We start from the raw sequence: 23,992 nt of genomic DNA, 5'->3' as shown, positions 1-23,992 counted from the left end.
GTTAAACTTTTTAAGATTGAATTTTATACTAAAATAATCACAAATGTGACAGAGGCACCGGACTAAGTAGCTTAACGCAGAAGGATAATAATGTCTACCTCGGTTTTCCGGCGAGTGAAGAACCGGCTCCGGCTGAGCGTCTGTATGAATCACTAGCCACTAGGTCACTCGGAATATGCAGAGGCTGGAAAGATGACATAAGTGGAGAGGCAATTTGTAACAGTGATATTATTGTTCCAATAATTGGCAAAGACGACCATATTTCCGGTACATGGCAGAATAGAGTTTTAGCTATGTTCGCCTCGGGTGGCCTAATTATTCCTTACACTTATGATTTGAGGATGGAAAACTTAGACGATTCTAGATCTAGTTACCGTAAGCTTAATGGGTATAAAGAGTACTGGATAATTCTGTGGAAGTGCATAGCCGTTGGCATGCTGTACAACATTTTAATGGAGTGAAGAAGTAAAAGAATGGTCAGGATATTGTTGGCTTCCGCAAAAAATTACCGTGTTTGTTTGGGCAGTATTATTATTAACGTATCATATTTGTGTAACCCATGTTTTCTGCAATATTCCCTTACATCAACGAAAAATCGACTCAAGATGCCACAAGATGTTGAAGTAGAAGAATCTTGCATATCTCAAATAAAGCCTTCTATAGATGTCATTGACCAAAACCTTCACATTCGGTTCAGTTGTAGTGTGCATTTATGCAACTTCTCCTATGATAATCGATTGCAATACAAGCACATAGAATGATGGAAAAAAGTGGTGATTTGTGAAGCTAAATTTACTGTTTGTGATTCCACATCATTTAATCTTTATTTTTTTTTGTTGAGATGAAAGTTCTGTTTGTGATTTCACATCATTTAATCTTTATTCCTTTTGTTGAGATGAAATTTCTTTAAGGAATCGCATCAGCATTGTTTATGGTTAGGTTGGCTACTTTCCAGCCAAAATGTACCAAAGACAAAAAACAAAGTCAAACATGATTCTTTTTTAAATTCACGAAAACACAACAAATTTTTTAGAAATTTTGTTATTTTTTATCACAAAATATACAAATCATTAAGATCAAATGCTCAAAATTTGAAAAAAAATCATTTTGTTTTCATTTTTTTTGAATTTTAGTCAATAGTACAAATTTGTAAAGAGGATAGCCACATCCGTTTATAGTTAAGTATTTAGACATTATCCCACAAAAATGGTGCATAACTTTTGTGTCCTTCCATTATTCATTGTTGATGTCCCAAACCCATTCCAAAGTTCCCATATTGGTGAAGGCATGGAGGGTGTGTGCTAGGTGTATCTATATGATGGTTTCTTAACAAAAGCATTGTACATATATGTAAATCATCACACTCAATACAATTCTAATTACTTTGGATGTTGTGTCAAATATTTTTCCTTTTGTATTCATATGAACCCCAAACGGAGCCACTGAGAAAACCCATTTTAAACATATTGTCAACATGTAAGCACTTCACATACATATTGAAAGGTGTCCTCACTAAAGGCATGAGGTCAACTATGGAGTTTGGTAATCTACCTGAGATAGATTTTATAATGTGAAGAAGTATTTGGAGTCATGCTTCATTTACCCAAGTACTTTTAGATTTCATTGCAAAACCCATTTTGTGAATTTGTGAACATTCTATCTTCATTCCATTTCATTTCTTTCCTTGATATTACAAGAACATTGTTAAAGCAATTCATATGTGATGCCTATGATCCTAGAGTGAACGCTTTATTGATCTTATCTATGACAATATCAACCCTTGGAAACAACTAAAATGAATCCATCTTATGAATGTCAAACAATTATTATGTTTTCTATTTGTATTCACTTTTCCTCTTTGCATTCATTTATCTTTGTGTGTATAGCTATTGGAATTTCAACAAACAATTTGAATTCCATATATAAATTTCTACATTTTGCTCACATGTTTTCCAAAGAAGCCTGTAATTACACTATGAGATGAGATGAGAATCCAATCTAACTCCCACCTAAATCTTGTGATTTGGTGTGGCATTGAGGAGGAGATAATATTTTGATTTTATGTCTGCTAATTCTATGTGAAGACATTTATATGAGACATTATATCAAATAGTTTGCATAAAAAGTATATTTTTCTTAAGCAATATTTTACATGCTTCAATGAATGATCATCATTTCTCAAAATCTTCTTTCTCTGCACAAGGTGGGGTGTATTAGCATAGGTTGTAGAAGAAAAATCTCATTCATAGAGGAACACTTAAATTTTCCTATCATGTTACTTGCGAACTCCGTAATGCAAAATTTTTCACTATTTAAACTGATCAAGACTACCCCAAACATCACATGCATTTATTTTTCTTAATATTCTCATTTTCAAAACTCTTTCAAGTATTTTCTTCAAACAACACTCATTCTTTTCTCTTATGTCCATCCTGCATAAGTCCATCAATCAATACATTCCATGAAACTACATCTCGTTCAGGCATCTTGTCAAATAGTTCACATGCCTTGTCTATGATCTCATATTTCACACTGCAAAGAATTTTCTTACACATTTCCTGTATCTTTCCATGTTAGCACAAATAGGAAGATGCTAAAAAAAATCTTATAATTTGGCTTTGTATTTGAAACATCCATGTTCACCACTGTGCAGTTATAGTTCATGATTTGGAAAAGTGGTTATACTCCATGCCAATGAATGGTATCCTTATTGAGTCCGTTGTTGTGAACATTAATAAGAATTTTGTCTCCATTATGAACATGCAAGATTGAGCTCAATAGCCATGACATTTAGTTGAAGCATTATCTCATGCTTGTTGCATGATTGATTTTTTTGAGCCCACTAATTGCATTTCCACAATCTCATCTATTTTTTTTAATATCACAGTAGGAGAATAAGATTTTGACAAAGTTCATGGATTTAGATTTTACACTAGCTAGTTGAATTTGCTCAAATTTTTCTCCATTAAATAATTAGCCATCGAATTGTGGGGTGCAATGGGTACACTGAAGTGTCCCAATATTTTACTAATCAGGTGTTTGAGCCATTTGTAGGTTTATTTATATGTCAAAATGCATTTCCATTGTATGATATATGTAGAGTGGTACAAGGTGAGCAGTTAGCTATGTAAAGAAAATGAGGAATGTAATTTTACACTTGTCGATCTATAAATGGAGATTTAAAGAAAATGAGGAATGTAATTTTACTCTTGTTGATCTATAAATGGAGGAAAACCACTGAATGAAAACAAAGTGTTAAGAGCACAACATAGGGGAGAGGACCCAATACGTGAGTGTTTCCAATGGTTGTGATAGGAGTTGTTAACTTAACACCCACACTTGTTGATTTAATATCCAACATTTTTTACAAGATTGTACCAATAGTCTCAACTTTAAAGTTGTTCTTGCTAAAGATGACTATCCATAATTGAATGAAATGTGTCCCTTTTTCCAAAAAATAACCAATAGTGTGATGCCACATCTACTACACAAGCATGGGAGTCTCTAATGCACTACAATTGGTCTCACTTTTTTTTTGGGTTGTTTTGGACACCTTGGCAAAAAGCATGCTAATGTGGCACCATATTTGATGATGTCACTTTGAAACCTTAGTTAAAAAAAGGAGACCTTCCAAGTAAGCTATTGTCAAAAAATGGGAGTGATTTGAAATTTCTACTTAAGATTTTGAGAAGTGCAAAGTTAAGGTGCTCAACTATTGCGTTCTCTCCCCTAGCAATTGTGATATGAACCGAAGATCCATGAAATAGGAAAATAAAATAGCAATGTTTGTTGACTTGAAAAGAGTGGAAAATAATGGTAATAAATAATAGATTTATTGCCTCAAGAATAGACATTTAGAAACAAATCCACTCTCCCTCCCAAATCCCAAACAGTAGCAGAGATTAAGAAAATATGTGATTATACCTATAATTGATGCAAACCTTGTCTTTTCTTTCATAATTTCTTTTAGAAGTAGGAAGAGTGCCTGTAGGTTTGAGTTTCAAGAAGTTTCCCTGTTGAAAGTTTGGTCATGTCTAAGAATAACATACCATTGGATTTTATCACAAACCTTAGTTTTGACTAGCAGATGTCGGTTACTCAAAAAGGGACCAATTGAGAGCATTTAGAATAATAATGATTTAATTATTTTCTTAAACAAATATATGGGAGTAGAAAATAGTTCTTAATTTTCCTTTTTGAATTTTTATTGTAGTTATGAAATCAAGCTTGAAAATATGTTATTGATTTGATATAATTTTTTTAGGAAAATACCACCATTCCAACAAAAGCCATAGTTTTAACTTTGGAACAAAGCTACAAAAATGGAAGATTCAATATTTTTGTGTTATCATAAGCTGATGCAAGTTACTGAATAGATAATGTTTTGAGAAACCACTAAATTCCGTTGCTTTTAATGCCATGATTTTGATGTATTAAGACTGTTAGTATACATCAGCTTTTTTTTTAATGTGTTTTGTACAACAAGGTATTGTGAAAATTGACACTATTGCAATCACTGATCATTAATCTCCTATCTAATGAAGGTACTTCTCTGATACCACTTGATGAAGGTACGCTCTGATACCACTGATGAAGGGCCACACCACCCTACCAACTCATAACCAAAAATGCCACAATATGAAGACAAAGAGAGATAAAATGCTTCACAAGAAATTTTATTATACTTGAAATACAATAGCAATTACAATAACATTTCTGCTAGATCTCTCAAGATCCAATCCAAACCCAAGCTAGTCTAGATCTGCACTCTAGTAGAAACCTCCAAGATCTCAACTTGTGCTCACAAGCCACCAACCAACCTCCTTGTTTCTAAACCGCAGTCACTAGCTCTTCTCTAACCTTATCCAAGATCCAAGTGTAAACTGGCACTCTGTCTACACTCACAACTCCACCATAATCCTGCTATAAACTGCCTCACATTCGGCGCTCTATCCATAGACTCAAGAAAACTCACTCTTCACTTCCTCCTTCTCTTTCACACCTTGAAGCCTTCCAAGCTTTCCAAGCTTCACCTTCCACAACTTTCACCTTTCCAAGCTTTCCTTCCAAAGCTTCTACTTCCCAAGCTTATCCTTCTTGAGCTTCTCCTTCTCGAGCTTCCACTTCTCAAGCTTCTCCTTCTCAAGCTTGATTAGAAATGCTCATATGCCTTCCTTAAATAGGCACTTACCACCCAATGCACGACTTATCCACAACCTTCTAGAATTCCACCTACACAATATCCACAACCTTCTACAACTTCCATAACCTTCTACAATATCCACAACTTTCTACAATATTCATAACTTTCTAGAATTCTTCCCACACACCTCGATAAATGGAATGACAACCATTTATTTTTTATTTTTTCTATTATGCCACCTATGCACCTCGAAAATAGAAATCCCCTTTTCCTTTCTTTTCTCCTTTTTTCCCTTTTTTATTTATTTTTATTATTTCTCCTCTAATTTTCGTCACTTTCTCTCTCCTCCAGATTTTTCTTTTTCCATTTTCTTTTTCAATTTTTTTTTCTTTTTTCAATAATTTTCCCATGCAAGATGCTCTTGCATCATACTCCCCCGGTAGATAGAAAAGTGTGTCCCACACTTTGACACCGAAAAAGAAAGATCTACAACCATCTTCATCTTCACCGAAGGTTTCCACCTCAACAGGGACAAGAAAACCACCATGCAAATCTTCGACATCTGCAAACATATGTCAAACACCAAAATCTCAACCATCCAATCAACATGCTCACTCCCAGGAACAAACTACACATAATGCTTAATCAACAAAATTTCATTCTCATCAGCAACTGGTGAATCGACACCAGCATCAATAAACTCCATATCAGCAACAACAAACTCCATATCAGCACCAACATGTAGATCTCCATCAATACATGCCAAACTAGCAATATCATTGCTCACAACAAGATGCTTTGCAATACATAACTCAGCTCCAACAACAATTGGATCATCCATGACCAAGTGCTCTGCAACATACAAGTCACCACCAACATCAACTAGATCATCCACGACCAAATGCTCTGTAGTCTCCATGTCAAACTCAACCAACTGATCATGAAAACCAATCTCCATCCCAACATCAGCAAGGTTAGGAATATCCTCAGCAACAACCTCTATTTGCACTATAGGTTCTACATCAAGCTCCATAAACTGATCAACAAAACCATCCTCTTCCACTATATCATGGATTTTTGCAATCATCGTAGGGTCCAATCCTCTTGGAGCCATCTCCCAAGATCTTCATAAACCCTCTGCAACAAATCCTTCCCATGCTCCTTGTGACAACCAAATTTTTTGCAAGTTAGATCGCAACCCACAACCTCGCACAAACAATCAGGAACCACATCACAAGTCTAGGACAATGGATTTGCAATCCACCAGCTCTCCACAATCATGCCTCAACAAGTTCAGTCTTCTATCTCTGCATCAATCGATCAATCTGCATGTCCTCCCAAGGTCCTAGTGCAAATTGCCTTAGCTTCGGTGATCTATTTACATGCTCAAGAACCCCCACTCTGATAAACTTCACCCAACCAAGGTCCTGGTACAAACTACCTCACACTTCAGTGATCTGCTTGTACACTTAGGAACTCATTCTCTGATACCACTAATGAAGCTACTTCTCTGATACCACTTGATGAAGGTACACTATGATACCACTGATGAAGGGCCACACCACCCTACCAACTCATAACCAAAAATGCCACAATATGAAGACAAAGAGAGATAAAATGCTTCACAAGAAATTTGATTATACTTGAAATACAATAGCAATTACAATAACATTTCTGCTAGATCTCTCAAGATCCAATCCAAACCCAAGCTAGTCTAGATCCACATTCTAGTAGAAACCTCCAAGATCTCAACTTGTGCTCGCAAGCCACCAAGCAACCTCCTTGTTTCTAAACCACAGTCACTAGCTCTTCTCTAACCTTATCCAAGATCCAAGTGTAAACTGGCACTCTGTCTACACTCACAACTCCACCATAATCCTGCTATAAACTGCCTCACATTCGGTGCTCTGTCCACAGACTCAGGAAAACTCACTCTTCACTTCCTCCTTCTCTTTCACACCTTGAAGCCTTCCAAGCTTTCCAAGCTTCACCTTCCATAACTTTCACCTTTCCAAGCTTTCTCCTTCCAAAGCTTCTACTTCTTGAGCTTCTCCTTCTCAAACTTCTCCTTCTCGAGCTTCCACTTCTCAAGCTTCTCCTTCTCAAGCTTGATTAGAAATGCTCATATGCCTTGCTTAAATAGGCACTTACCACCCAATGCATGACTTATTGCAACCTTCTAAAATTCCACCTACACAATATCCACAACCTTCTACAACTTCCATAACCTTCTACAATATCCACAACTTTCTACAATATTCATAACTTTCTAGAATTCTTCCCACACACCTCGATAAATGGAATGACAACCATTTATTATTTATTTTTTCTATTATGCCACCTATGCACCTCAAAAATAGAAATCCCCTTTTCCTTTCTTTTCTCCTTTTTTTCCCCTTTTTATTTTTTAAATTATTTCTCCTCTAATTTTCGTCACTTTCTCTCTCCTCCAGTTTTTTTTCAAATTTTTTTTTTCAATAATTTTCCCATGCAAGATTCTCCTGCATCACTATCATAAATGATTATTAAACTACTGAAAATAAATTCACAGCTAATATCAAAAAATAACATGATTGGAACTTTACCAATAAAATATAGAAAGAAATTTAGAACACAAAGAATATAATATTTTTGTACAAATCATCCTTAGAAAAACCCCTAAGGGAAAACTAGTTCTGCGGATGGAAAATATATTAACTTCAGCAAATCAAGAGATACAAAATTCCTTGCCTCTCATTGGTAGAATTTAGACAACCTCCTAATTTCTCTTGCTAATATTCCCACTGCTATCCCCAACGCTATCACTATCTCCCTTGTTAACACTGCAAGACTTTTTTCTATCACTGCAAATGCTTCTACAACTCTATTTGTTCTCTATTTTGTTCTATTATCCAAATGCCTCCCTTAACCCATTTTTATACTACTTAACCAAGAGGTCTCTAGTTGCTTCTTGATCAAGACAACTCAACCAAGAAGTTTCTAGTTGATTCCTAACTAAGAAGTTTCTAGTTGCTTCTCGATTAAAACAACCTAACCAATAGGTTACTAGTGTCTTCTAGGAGTCAATTAATTAACAAATATTTGTCATAACTTTAACAATTATTTTCCAATTAATCACATGAGGATGAACAACTGTCCAAGATACCTAAAAGTATTAATGTATTAAGACTGTTAGTATACATCTTTTTTTTTTTGTGTTTTGTACAATAGGGTAAACACAATCACAAAGAGTTAGAGACTAAGAGAAGACACTATGAATACAGAAATAGTGTTCAAGCAAAAAGAAATGTTTCACTTACTCTAGGACATTGATTTTAATGTATTAAAAGTTAGGACCCTATACACTTGCAACACCCTAATATGTAGCCACATGTGAACAACATTCCTACTTGAAAGCTTAATGAGAAATATTATTATGCAACTCTAGATATAGATATACATTTAGAAAGTGCTCCTCCAACTTCATACATTATTCATAAAAAAAACATGATATAATAATACTTTGGTTTCTAAACAAGATTACAACTTAGGCAATAAAATGCCAGCTTTCAAATTTGAAATAGATGAGATGAAATAGAAAAAGCCATTCTAGAAAAATTATACTTTTGAATAAATATGGACTTGTGTCCTTTGAAATCCATGGGTTCTACTAACAAATATTAATAACATTTCAAAAATAAAACCAAAAAAGTTATGATTTGCACAAAGTTGAGGGATTGAATCAACATATTGCTTGTCCATTCCTATTTCACTATATTTTAAAGTCCATGAAACTTTGTCTCTGCATCTATTTTAATATGTATCAAGCTCTCTTCTTCTTATTTTCTTTTTCTCCCTTGACAATTTTCATCCCCTCTCAAGTTTTCTCACCACCTCATATTGTTTAAAATCTACATTACACTTCCAATGTGGAATTTTTTTTATAGTGAATCTCGTAAGTAGTATGAGATAAAGCTATATGGAGGCATGACTATTATTGGCTGCTAAGTGAAAAATTGAAGGCTTTTTGTTTTTATTCTTATGTTTCCACTCAGTTCCACACTTCAAACTTGGGAAAAAGCCCTCATCAAGCCAAGTTATAAGTTAGACAAAAATAAGAGATTTTCCAACTTACCTTGGGTGTCCATTGGCACTTTTCATGCCTAATCCCCTTGAGCATGCTAGCTATACTTTCATGATCTACCATAGGTTTTATTTGGGAGTTATCATAATCTTTACTTAGGGTGTATGTTTTCTTTGCGTGTATAATGATATTGATAGGAATCCTTTGCCCAAACCCCATATGTAATAGCTAAAACTTAGTGCAAATAGAAGCACTATTATATGGAGGCAAAATGCACGTTTCTTTTCGAGTTAACATAGTAATGATATTAGGATAATAAATTTTGAGTGGTAGAGTACAACCAAAATCTTCTAAATGTAAGTAGCATAGTCTAATATTGTTACTATAAACCAAGACACAGTTGCAGTCTAATTATTAAACCATAGAATCATGCACATCTAATAATTAAATGGTCGAATCTTGCACATTTAAATTTTACAAACAATAGAAGCGAATCAAAAATATAGGAATCAGAAAAGAAACTTTTAAATGTTTCTACAATCAGACCTAATCTATACATGAATGCTCTAGTTTAATTTATGTATGGAGCCTCTTTTACAAAATACACATTAAATTTATCATAACACTTTAGTGCCAATGTTATGTTCCTAAAGAAACTTACCTATGTCAATAAAAATCACTTTCCACAAATAGAATCAGAAAAACTATGCAAATATTTTTTATCCATGCCTAATGCTATGTCACATTTAAATGATTTTTCAATTCCTTTGTAATATAAACAAACATGAAGTAGATATAATGCATTTGCACCTTTTGGTAAGTAGAATTGGGATTGTAATGCAATGGTGTTTTCTACATAGTTCTACAGAGCAGAATATTGCAAGGAGTCACAAATGATTAGCAAGATACAAACAAGAAACTTTCAAGAAGGGTAGTATATAGTTCCCCACAAAATGTTAAGCCTATTCTCAACTGATAAATAAGATACATAAACTAGGGTTGTGAATAATAGTAGTTTCATATTGCAGACGAAGAAGAAGATGTAGATACCAAAGAATAAACTAATAAATAAGATGTAGAAACTAGGCCTGTGAATAACAATGGTTTCATTGTAGACAAAGAAGAAGATGTAGATACCGAAGAAAGATAGTTGCATCTTTTTATTTCCTTCATTCTAGTTGTGATAAATCTATATATTGTCAATGAGATAGTTAATTGAAAGTGTTGTATGATCAACATCATATGGACTTAGGCTCTGAGAAAAGAGGCCCCATATTTTTTTTCAAGGAAATCAGGCCACATATATGTCTCAAACAATAAAGGAATGAGATTTACCTAATATGCAAACATCTAATTAAACAACAATATTCCACCATATTTAACATCAACCTATTGTGCATTAATATTTAGATGAATTAGCATGTTTTGCATCAATATTTAGATGAATTTTGTGCATAATTGTGAAAAAACATCATATCGGGTTATTGCAACAAATAATTCTCCAAATATAAATACCAGATAATATTATACATAAAAATGATCACCTTTCAATGGACAAGTGAGCATTCATGAGTATAATATGCATCGTTATAAGTTAAAACTAAACACCTACACAACCAAATCAATGTGACATTCTTGCTCTTGCAAATCTAGAAATGCAAAAGTGTTCTTCTACACTGTATATTCTTGATAAATTACTGAGAGGGGATAATGAACATTATAAACATCAAAAATAGAAAGTTGTAATAACTATTTGAATCATCAAAGGCAAGTTTGTTTAGGCAAAAACAATACATGTGGTGCTAAAGAATGAAGATGAGTTATGATCTCATTTTGAGATATTTCAATAGGTTGGATAGTGGGCTTATTTGTAAAGGCATTTCATGTGATCAACCTTGCTATGCATATTAAATCTACAATATCACTGCATTCAACAAATGAATAAATTTTGAATGATTCAAATTAGAATTTTCTAAGCAACAAAACTCATTTTTCCAGTTGTTATCTTATCTCTAGCAGAAATAAAGGGGGGAGAAATCAAGGGTGTATGTTACATTTGGGTGCTTTAGGACAATACTAGATCATGATACAAGCTATGCATTTTATATCTTGCCCATATTGTAGTTTGAGTTTACCAAATTTCATGGTTTAAATGGGAGCTCATGTTTATCAAGAAGTACATGGTGTAAACCTTGATTGGAGGAGGTAATATGCACTCACTACTATAGGCAGCAAATCTTGATGACCTAGGGATACCCTCACCCCGGTAGGTATATTATGCTCTATGCCCTTAGCAATTTTAGAACTATGAACACATCTACTAATCATAAAATTGATTATGCCATGACAATCACAATGGATCTAGTCAATAAGGTATAGAGGTATGTAACTCCAAGCAAGTCTTGTAGAAGTCAACACCAACAAAGTTTGAGTCATGATTGATAAGACTAAACTCAATTTAGTCATGTTGGTAACAAAGATCCTATGTTCCCCTAAGTTTCTAGGATGGCAAATTTTTTTGTCAATTTTTGGGAGGGGGTACTACAAATAGGAATAGGAAAAGTGACATTTTAATTTTTTTTTATAAATTTTGCATGTTAAAAAATTGGGGACAGATGCAAGTCCCCAATGAAGTCTCAGGGATGGGGAAATGCTTGCTTTTTGGGGGGATATGCATCCCTGGGGAACATAGCAAAGAACTTAATTTTTTGTTAGAAGGTTGTGACTGCAAAATCCAAATAATGAATGTGATGACCTACTTCATAGTAAGGACAAAGAAAATGGTGCTTGGAAGTGGAATGTGATACATTTTTCAAAATAGATGAGAAAAACATAGGTAAAGTGATGTCAAACAATAAATATATCCAAATACAAAGAACTTCCTAATGCATTAGACATCAGATAATGTAGATTAGAATTAAGCTAGCACATATTTCTCTTGGGCATGTTCTCTATTTCAGTGAATGTAAATAGTTAAGTGTGCATGAATTCATAGATAAATATTTATGTGACAAAATTATCATAGTGATATAACAGTCTACCTCTCTAATTTTTAAAATGTAGTATTACAGTCTAGATTTGAAATTGTTAAGTGTTGAATAGTTATGTAACATTAACCTCCAACATTATCAAGGCAACAATGTTTACTTTTACATATAGGAGATAATAAATTCAAAAGATAAATTTACAAAAGCTTTAAATTCCGGTCTTGTAATAACACAAAAAATAGAATTTACATATCTATAAACTAGTTTGCAGAAGCCATAAAAAAGTCACAAGAAAAAAATTAATAAATGAGCTTGGTGAGCACTGATTATCATTGAAATAAAACTTGTACATGATTTCTCTAAGAAAAGAATAGGGTAAAAGTATAAATGGCATCAGATGTCAAGTTACAATTATGCCAATTATGGAGTAGGAAAAATGATGCAGTGAAACATTCCACTGTAATTTGTATTTGTTAACACAGACTGAAATGCCATGTTATGGAGAAGTTGTGGAGGAGGATTTTTAAAAGAAAATAAAGAGGAGGAATTTGGGAAAAATGGGGTCAAGACAAAAATTGAATAGCCTAGTGTAACAACAATTTCTTCCTTTTTTAAAACTGAGTAGATAAATTTATGGAAAAGTCAATTTCCACCCAATTTTGTTTCATAATTTTGAAGGGAATATTATATTCATTTTTTAAGAGTTGACCAATACGTTAAAACAAACAAAGGGTAATGTAAATGGCATGAAAAAGAAAACAATGATTGCAAAGCTAAGGACTAATTCACATGAAGATCACATTAAAACCCAACATGGAACCAGCAGAAAAACTAACCTAAAACCATTGTCTTTTGAAAGCACTCAGCAAGGAAGTTACAGATATTGGCAAAGGACAGTCTTAAAATAGTCTTCTCATAGGAAAAAAATAGCGGTATTAAAAAATAGCTTCCTAAATTGATGACAGAGTAAAGAGTGATTGAAAGTAGGAGGGAATAAATTATAATTTTGACAACCAAAAGTACATTTATCCTCTAAAATTTAGTTACACTAAAACCGAAATAACAAATAAGAAATTACAAATAAGAAAAGATTTGACAAAATGGAATGAAACCTAATTTGCTCAAGATTTTAGAGGAGGGGAGCATACTGTGAACAGAAAGCTTACTAAGCATGGGAAAGCATGCACAATTCAGTATAACAAACTCACAAAAATAAGCCCACATAGGCATGGCCCAAAAAAAACCTAGAAATGATTTTATAGATTTAATCTACAGATAACTAAGAGGGAAAAATCAATGATGTTGTAGGGAAATCTAACATTCAAGCCTAAGGTATGTGAGGCTAAAATTAGACAATGGGTGAGATATTTTTTCCAAGCATAGTAGCCGAACCCTATATAGAACCAATGACAACCATCTTTGTGGTAGGAGCCATTTGTACCTAGAATGAGAACAATAAAACCCCTCCTCTGATGGAAAGCACATAAACCCCTCCATGCCTAAGGATTTCACTCAGTAGTTAGCATATGAGGGTGAAAACCCTTCACATTATCCCAATTTCTGAAACTCCTCTATGGCACACCAAGCGACAGAGAGTATTCGAACACATAGCAGGCAGACAAGAAGGTAGATGGGAGTGGACGACCATGTCTTATTAATGCCACTAGAAAATGGCAAAATGGGTAGAGTGGAAAGGTGTGTGTGTGTGTTAATGTTAACATTTACTTTTTAGGTTAAATTTGACAATCTTCTACCTGTCAAAATCTTACTATTTATTATAAATACAACATAATTTTAAACAATTATTTAATAAATATTACATAAAATATTTGCTAAAATTATAAACTTAAGAGATAAATAGTCATTTAAAAAAATAAATAAATAAATAAAATCTTAAGAAAGTGCAAAAAAAAAATTGAAATATAAAAAATTAAGAGAGTGCAAAAAAGAATAGAAATAAAAATATTTTTAGATGCAGTATATTAAATTTTAACCATTTTTATAATGGATATCTATCGGCATTTCTTTAGATAGATTTATTTAAGATATCTATACTAGTATACCTGCAGGGCAACATAGGCTGTGGATGCAAAAAGTAAGTTGAAATTGTTGAGAAAGGGTATGCCTTCGGCTATAGACACGTAAAATGTTTCCAAGAGTTAGGTTATTCTTTGGAGTATGGAGTTTGGGATTTGAGTTTTGATTCTAAAACTTTTAAGGCTTTATTTTTTAAAGTTGGGATCATTAACTTTGTTAATTTTTTTATGTAATACCCTAATCATTTTAGTTAAGATCTTATAACATTCTCTTTACCTTCTTTTAGTTATGAAAAAACTTGAATTTGAAACTATTAACTTTTTTTTGGAGTTTAAGATTTTAAATCTTAACTTAGTTAAGATTTCTTATTTTAAGTAATAAAAAATTAGTGCTCTATCTTCAACTTACATAACTTTTGATCCAGTCATCGGATTTCAAAAATTCAAAGTGTTGGACGAAGCTAGAAATAAGTTGGAGAGTTTGGAATCATAAAACTACCCAAAATTGGATAAGTTCATGGCCATCTCAAGGCTTGAAATTTGATGTTCTTTTGCTCACTTTTGATGACTGTTTGCAAACAAATTTGTTACTACAAGTGCTTCAGTGAAACTATCATTTTTTTCCCTAAGGGTAGTGAAAAATGTTACAATAGTTGGAGCGATTGCAATCGATTACAATCAAAATACAATATTCCTTTGCATTTGAGAGGTGTAGCTCCCTAGTATGATGGGTGTATTTAGAATTCAAACCTTGAAAGATAAAAAGGAAGCTACTAATGATGAATGCACCAAACAATGTCAGATTTTTCCTAAATTAACTTAATCACCAATATGATCAATCAAGAGCTACATTTGAAGGTTATCATTATCACAATGTTGATTCAATGATTCATGAACATTTGCATAATACCATGAAAACACTCATGAGAATCAACACTTCAACAATTCAGATTTGTAGAATGAGAACCCAAAATGTGTTTTCCTTTATTTTCTTGTACCAAGAACATAAGAGGAATTTTCGATTACAAAGACAAAATTTGCACACATTTTCTAAAAATTGTCTTGTTGCCAAAATTTTAACATAAGTATTCTCTAATTCCATAGTCCAAAAAAGTTCCTCCCTTTTTACAAAGAAAAATGATCCCTTATATAGACTTGAGGTTTAGAAACTACCTTTCTATGGTTAATACTACCTCTAATTACATGTTTCTAGTGAGGTTCATTAACCTTCAAAAAATTAACCTGAGAATAACAACAGTGACTGCAAAGATAGAAAATTGAAACCATTACATCACATAAACAATAAAGTATTGGACTAATCAAAATGGTTTGTACAAGAGAAACACTAATTCTTTAGTGAAATGAATCCCCACTATGTGAGATTGCATACTTTCCAATTTAATTGGAAATATGTCTTCAGATCTACAAAATAGAAAACATGGTTGGTAAAACTATCTGCATTTTCTCTTTCTAACATCCACGATATTTCTCTCATCCACTTATGATTCAATCTATCTCAATTTACACTTTTGAAATATTGAATCATATCTCTTTGTGCATTCATTTTCAGCTTCCATATCATTCATTCTCATGTAGAATCGTCAAACAATTCACATCTTCCCATTAACTAGTTCCTCTCTTGTCACAACCCATTTTAGCAAACCGAATAAGTTGGTCTCATTGTTGCCATTTGGAATTATTTTAAATAAAATTAATAAGAGGATATTATTCATTGAATGCAACTATTTGAAGTGGAAGAAGTAGTTAAAAAGAATTATTATTGTTAGTTTTTGATAGACGGACAATTAGTTTTTGACAAACAGATAGTAATTTAGGGTTGGTAGAATGTGAAAAAGACAATTAGAAAAGGAAGCCCAAACCCCATTCTACGAGATATTCTATTGGAAATTAATGCCAATGCCAGTTGTTTTCCCTTGAGCCCCACATCCATCTACCCTATCAGCACCGCAGGCATTTATGGATGACAAGCATTCATTTTTGGTAGGTGAGAGTTTGAAATTTGAATGTTGAAAGGGAAAATGAAATATGATAAAGAAAAAAAGGAATGTTTCAACATTCATTCTATTAAGTGCAGATCAGATTAGAAGCTGCAGACAGAGCAAAGAAGATCAGCAGATCAGTCGCCGGAAGAAGAAGAAAGTCTATTTGTTTCATGCTTGCAGTTGCACGTGATTGATTGCTGGTTACCTTGTAAGTTTTTTTTTTTTTTTGATTCGTCCTATTGAAGCAGTGATTGCTCTAGGCATTCATGTATGTAGCCATTAAAGTTGCAGGTTTAAAGTTTCTAAAGCATAATCAGTTTAGGTTTATTTTAGGGTTTTTCTGGTTGAAGCTGAATGCTCCCAAATTTTGTAATAGTTTAAATCTCAGTTGAATTGAAAGAAAGCATCATACTTAATCCATTTTTCTTCATCTTCTATTCATTGGATTTAACAAGTTTGGTTGAAAGCTTTAAGTTTTGGCTTTCTGGTTTTAATGGTGAAAGCATTCACGTTGAAATATTACCTAGGTTATATTTCTTAAGTTTGAAATAGAACACTCGACATCTTCTTTCTCAGTTGGAGCCGAGCTCACTCGGCATCCATTGTTGCCGAGAAATTATTGTGTGCCGAGCTCTTCTTGTGCTAAGCTCACTCGGCACCTCTTGCCTATCACTCGGCACCGAGCAAGTGCCGAGCTATCTGACACTCGGCACCTTCATGTGCCAAGTAAAACTGGCACTCGACACCTTCATATGCCGAGCAGTTTTTTTAGTGCCGAGTATAAATTTTAGGTTTAGGGTTGTGAGTTGTTGAAATATTAATTTGTATTTTTTCTCACATGGTATCAGAGCTTTGAGGCCCCACATCCAAAGTGAGTTAGGGCATTTTTTTTTTCTTGGGATAATTGACATGGCAGGAGATGCAGGAAAGATATGGCAGCAGCCACCATCATTTAATGGATAGAATTATGATACATTTGCAAAGAAGATGAAAACCATTATGGTTGCAAATGATTTGTGGGAGTTTGTGGTAAATGGATTCAATGATGTGACTGATCCAACTCAATATGCTGCTCTCACAAATGCACAGAAGACTCATTTGAAAGAGTCAAGGAGGAAGGATGCTAAGGCATTAAGTTTGATTGAAGAAGCAATGATAGAAACAGTATTCCCAAAGATTGCAGAAACAAATTATGCAAAGGAAGCATGGGATATCCTTGAGACAAACTTCAAGGGGACTAATAAAGTCTGTACTGTAAAGCTACAAAACATAAGGAGGGAGTTTGAGAACCTTCAGATGAAGGAAAATGAATCAGTTGCAGATTTCAGTTCAAGGACCTCCAATGTGATTAACCAACTGAAGTCAAATGGAGAAGACTATCAAGAGCAGAGGATAGTGGAGAAGATATTGAGGAGTTTACCTCATAAATATGACCATTTGGTCATGACCATAGAAGAGGCAAAATACCTCACTGTTTTGATAATGGATGAGTTGATGGGTTCTCTTCAAACCCATGAGTATAGGATCAATAGATCCACATCTTCTTCTACTCAAGACCAAGCATTCAAGGCTTAGTCAAATCCAAGAGGAAGGGGTAGAGGAAGAAATGGCTTAGGTAGGAACTCCAGAGGCAGAGGCCGAGGTAATGGAGGACAAAGAAATGCTGTAGCAGAAAGCTCAAGAAGAGCAGATGGAGCAAGTAGCTCACAAATTACTTCAAGAGGAGGTAAGAAAAACTACAACTCAAATAAGAGTAATGTAGAATGCTACTAATGTCATAAATATGGGCATTATGCAAATGAATGCTGGAAGAAGCAGAAAGATCAGTCAGGACAAGCAAATGTGGCTGATGTGAATATGGGAAATGAAAACATTGCCTTCATCATGTGTAATGTTGGTGAAGAAGGAAGCCCTAAGGTTTGGTACCTCAATAGTGGATGTAGCAACCACATGAGTGGTAATGAAACCTTGTTCTCATTCATTAACACGAGTTTCAAATCAGAAATTAAGAAGGGTAACAATGGAACCCTACCAGTTGTTGGCAAAGGATCTATTATGGTCCGCACCAAGAAAGGTGAGAAAAGGGAAATACAAAATGTGTATTTCACCCCTGGTATGAAGCACAATTTGATGAGCATTGGTCAGCTCATTCAAAATGGATACAAAGTGCTGATGGAGAATGATATGTGTGTCATTCAAGAAAAGGATGGGAGCAAGAACCTACTTGCAGCAGTTCAAATGACCAAGAACAGAATGTTTCCCTTGAGGATTGAGACATGCTTTTCATCTCAAATTCGTGCTGCACCCCCCCACACAATTAGCTCTAAGGAGTGTGATTGAAGACCCCTCACGGCTATGGCACCTAAAGTATGGTCATCTTGGCTATGCTGGTTTGAATTTATCATCAAATAAAAGAATGGTAGAAGGTTTGCCACATGTAGAAAATTCTTGTGACAAGTGTGAGGCTTGTATTTTGGGTAAGCAACATAGGCTTCCTTTTAAGTCTGAAAATTCTAGGAGGGCTAGATATCCATTAGAATTAGTGCATACTGACCTAGTCGGTCCTATGCAAGTTACTTCCATTGGGAAGAGTACATATTTTATGACATTTATTGATGATTTCAGTCGTAGGACATGGGTGTATTTCTTAAAGAATAAATTTGAAGCATTTAATAAATTTTTAGAATTTAAAGCCCAGGCTGAAAGAGAATGTGGACACTATTTCAAGGTCCTTAGATCAAATAGAGGAGGGGAGTATACCTCGAATTCTTTTGTAAATTTTTGCAGGAAATATGGCATTAAGAAAGAGCTCATAGCCAACTATACGCCACAGCAAAATGGAGTGACTAAAAGAAAGAATAGGACCATTGTTGAAATGGCAAGGAGCATGATGAAAGAGAAAAGTCTCCCAACTGAATTTTGGGGAGAGGTTGTAGCAACAACAGTTTACCTAATTAATAGGTGTCCCACAAAGGCAGTTCGTGACAAAATTCCAATGGAAGCTTGGTCATGAATAAGATGGACAGTTGAACACCTAAGGGTGTTTGGATGTGTTGCATATGCACATGTGCCTAAAGAGCAAAGGCAGAAATTTGATGATAAAGGTGTGAAATGCATTATCACAGGGTACAGCCCAGAATCAAAGGCATACAGATTGTATGACCCATTAAACAACAAGATGATGCTTTCAAGAGATGTGGAATTTCTTAAAAATCAATCTTGGTATGGTTCAACTGATGAGTCACCGAGCACTTCTAGTAAAATGCCAATTATGAGTGAAGAAGATGCTAATGAACAGCTAGAAGAAGGAGCAAATAGGAAAAAAGGCAAGCAGATTCAGATAGTGCCGAGCTCCTCTAGGCATGACCGAGTGTTAGTGCCGAGTACCAGTGAAGACCGAGTTAGTCAGCAAAAAAATAGTAGTGAAGATTCCAATCCCACACTCTCCTCCCTGTTACCAAGAAAGACCAAAAGTCTTAGAGAGATATACCAAGATGAAAGGTATGAAGATTATGATGAGAGTTTTAATTTTGCATTATTTTCTCATAGTGGTCCCGTATATTTTGAGGAAGATATTAAGGAGAAGAAATGGTGTAATGCCATGGATGAGGAAATAGATGCTATAGAAAAGAATGAGACATGGGAGCTAACTAAATTGCCTCCCAAGAAGCAAGTGATTGGAGTGAAATGGATCTATAAGACCAAATGCAATGCTGAAGGCAAGATTGATAGGCATAAGGCAAGGCTGGTAGTCAAGGGCTACAAACAGTAGTATGGCAGAGATTATGATGAGACCTATGCCCTGGTTGCAAGAATGAAAACCGTGCGTGCTACCATAGCAATTGCAGCTCAGCACAAGTGGAAGGTATTTCAAATGGATGTGAAGTCCACCTTCCTAAATGGTGTATTGAAAGAAGAAGTGTATGTGGAGCAGCCACCTAGTTATGAAGTTGCAGGTGAAGAACATAAAGTATATAGATTGAAGAGAGCTCTTTATGGGCTCAAGCAAGCTCCATGGGCATGGTACAATAGAATTGACTCATATCTGATGAGCAATGGCTTTAGCAAAAGTAATGGTGAGCCCACTCTTTACATCAAGACAACAGATGGTAATGTATTGATTGTTGTCTTGTATGTAGATGATTTAATTTTTACTGGTAATGATAAGGCTCTAATTGGTGAGTTTAAAGAGGCTATGAAAAGTGAATTTGAGATGACATACCTAGGTCTCTTGAAATACTTTCTAGGCATAGAAGTAAAACAAATGAATGATGGCATCTTCATCTCTCAAAAAAAGTATGCAGGGAAAATCTTGGAGAGATTCAAAATGCAGAACAGTAAGGCAACCCCTACACCAACAGTAGTAGGTCTGAAGTTGTGCAAGGAAGACTCTAGCAAGAGAGTGGATCCAACACTATACAAGAGTATGGTTGGAAGTCTAATGTATTTGACTACAACTTGGCCAAACCTAATGCATGTAGTAAGTCTAATTTTCAGATTTATGGAAACACCAAAGGATTCCCATTGGTAAGCGGGAAAGAGGATCCTAAGGTATGTGAAAGGTACCAAAGGATTTGGGATTTTGTATACTACAAATGATAATTTCAAGTTGGTGGGATACACAGATAGTGATTGGGCTAGAAGTTTAGATGATAGGAAGAGCACTTTCGAACACATGTTTCATATGGGATCGGGTGCAATTTCATGGGCATCCAAGAAGCAACCTATTGTTGCTCAATCTACAGCAGAGGCTAAATACATTGCAGCAAATGCAACAACATGTCAAGCAATTTGGCTAAGGAGGATCTTGACAGATTTGAATGAAAGGCAAGAGGATGAAACCACAATTTATTGTGACAACATCTCATCAATTGCATTGTCCAAGAATCCAATCTTCCATGGGAGAAGCAAACACATAGAAATCAGATATCACTTCATCAGAGAGTTGGTGGAGAATGGGGATATCAAAATGAATTTTTGTAAGTCAGAGTAGCAACTAGCAGATATTTTTACCAAGCCATTAGGCATTGGAACTTTTGTGCACTTAAGACAGAGTCTTGGTGTAGTTGATGTGGATCAGCTGTGATCCTTGTTTTGTTTGGCTCGGGACAAAGGGGGAGTGTTGGAAATTAACGCCAACGCCAGCTGTTTGCCCTCGAGCCCCACACCCATCTACCCTATCAGCACCGTAGGTATTTATGGACGGCAGGCATTCATTTTTGGTAGGTGAGAGTTTGAAATTTGAACGTTGAGAGGGAAAATGAAATATGATAAAAAAAAAAAAAAGGAATGTTTCAACATTCATTCTATTAAGTGCAGATCAAGCAGATCAGATTAGAAGCTGCAGACAGAGCGGAGAAGATCAGCAGATCAGTCGCTGGAAGAAGAAGAAAGTTTGTTTGTTTCGTGCTTGCAGTTGCACGTGATTGATTGCTGGTTACCTTGTAAGTTTGTTATTGTTTTGATTCATCCTGTTGAAGCAGTGATTTCTCTAGGCATTCATGTATGCAGCCATTAGAGTTGCAGGTTTAAAGTTTCTAAAGCATAATCAGTTTAAGGTTATTTTAGGATTTTTCTGGTTGAAGCCGAATGCTCCCAGATTTTGTAATAGTTTAAATCTCAGTTGAATAGAAAGCAAGCAACATACTTAATCCATTGTTCTTCATCTTCTATTCATTGGATTTAACAAGTTTGGTTGAAAGCTTTAAGTTTTGGCTTTCTGGTTTTAATGGTGAAAGCATTCACGTTGAAATATTACCTAAGTTATATTTCTTAAGTTTGAAACAGAACACTCGACATCTTCTTTCTTAGTTGGAGCCGAGCTCACTCGGCATCCATTGTTGCTGAGCAATTATTGCGTGCCGAGCTCTTCTTGTGCCGAGCTCACTCGGCACCTCTTGCCTGTCACTCGGCACCGAGCAAGTGCCGAGCTATCTGACACTCGGCACCTTCATGTGCTGAGTAAAATTGGCACTCGGCACCTTCATGTGCTGAGCAGTTTTTTTTAGTGCCGAGTATAAATTTTAGGTTTAGGGTTGTGAGTTGTTGAAATATTAATTTGCATTTTTTCTCACATATTCCTTAACTCCTCAGAATTCCTCTACTCACAAGCCTTCACATTCTAAAGGAAAAAGCAGAGGTAGCTGGCAGAGATTTGAATCATAATATTCAGGATGCTGTTATTCATTATTTTTGGTAGTTATTCTTCCTATATGAAGGGGGTTGTTTATGGAGAAGATCTGGATCCGCTTACAAACTTTGCTATTGGATTAAAGAGCTTCACCCTTCGTGATATCTTCTCGAATGGAGATGTTATTGTCGACTCTAGAGGAATAAGCGCTACCACTTCAGTAAACATGTTTTCCATAGCAAGATCACAGGGCCTCCAATATGTGAGGTTCAAGATGGTTCCATGTGGTGTAAATCTACCGCATACTCATCTGTGAGCCTAAAAAATGCTTACTCTCATCTCTGGAGGGCCTCTGCAAGTTGGCTTTTTTGACACTCAGGCGGTGAAGGACTAGAGCCAGTCATATGAAGATCTCAGATCATGTGAGAAAAGAGGCTCCTTACCTGGCGCAACTTGTTCGTAACCCTTGTGTTCAATAACGAAAAAAAAATTGGGATAGCTTGGCTTTCTTTGCCTCATCACTAGGTATGCTAAATTTCTCATCTCTATCAAATCTTTAAGTATTTATTAATACTTTCTTTTGAAATCAATTCCTGCCACTCTTTTATTTCCAGAATGGCTTTGTTGAAGAAGCAAGATCTTTGTCAATTATCAGTAATTCTATTATGGTCAGTGAATGACGTTAGAAGTTTTGTATTGCTAGGAAATTTTCATTGCACCTTTATTCTCTACTTGCTCGTTGATAATATCCAGCATAAAAGATATCATCCACGAGCTATATTGTAATAAACCCACAGTTGCCATTGGCCCTACTATCCAACACTATTTCTTTATTTCTTCCCCTACTAGACCTCCACTGCACTTCCATTCATTCTCCTTAGCTGCAAGTGGCTCTAGAACATCATTCTCATGGCCATGACTATCAATTGAATCACTTTTATCCATCGCTGATCGAATGGGAAAATTCCAAGATGAATTATATTTTTATACCATAATACTTCTGAATCGCATGTCTGTACAAGATAGAATAAACAAATTGATTTTCCAGTTTCAAACATATTCTTTGTAACAGGGTGCCTTTAAAAATATCTGAACTGTAGGTCAAACAAGATGCATGTCTAATAAAGATTGGGGGTTTGAATAATGCAATTCCATTTATTTATTTATTCGTTGATGTCATTCAGGGAATGTGGATAGGGTTTTATCAGGGTATACTGTGGCCTACTAAACGAGCCTCTAGTTTCCCCAGTACCTGGGTTTTAGACATAGTGTGGCCTATCACTTATAAAATCTCTGTAACAAACTCTTGTACTTATTAATTTATATACAGTCTAATTTGAACATTTGAATCCTCTTGGAAATCATTTCCTAAAACTCTGATTGTATTCTATAATAACTTTTGGGAATACTGCTTCTTGGATAGGCCTGTCTTGTATTTTAGTTCTCTAGAAGCCAAATAGAAGGGTATTTTGATTGTTTCAAGGCAATACAATCTGCCTCTAGATACATGGTGAAGTTTTCCACGTTTTACAGAGGCATTGGTTATTGTTAAGTCTATAGCTCTAGTTTGGAAGAGTTGGAATTTGAAGGAGAAATGTCTTTCTTTTCACTTAAAAAAAAGGCTTCAAAA

General features: G+C 34.9%; 1 protein-coding gene across 1 annotated transcript in view; it reads left to right on the top strand.

Moving 5' to 3' along the window:
• The window catches only part of LOC149567485 (disease resistance protein Roq1-like), a 139,980-nt gene that overhangs the window by 6,424 nt on the left and 109,564 nt on the right, over positions 1-23,992 (top strand). Inside the window, exon 3 of the mRNA XM_089816641.1 lies at positions 53-439. Within this exon, the coding sequence (XP_089672767.1) occupies positions 53-439 (387 nt within the window). The remainder of the gene's footprint in view (positions 1-52; positions 440-23,992) is intronic.

The sequence above is a fragment of the Cupressus sempervirens genome, chromosome 3 (genome assembly GCF_028749045.1).
Source record: "Cupressus sempervirens isolate cs-2001-9-10 chromosome 3, ASM2874904v1, whole genome shotgun sequence".
NCBI lineage: Eukaryota > Viridiplantae > Streptophyta > Pinopsida > Cupressales > Cupressaceae > Cupressus > Cupressus sempervirens.
Note: the sequence above shows the minus strand (reverse complement) of the source record. Positions and strands in the feature narration are given on the sequence as shown.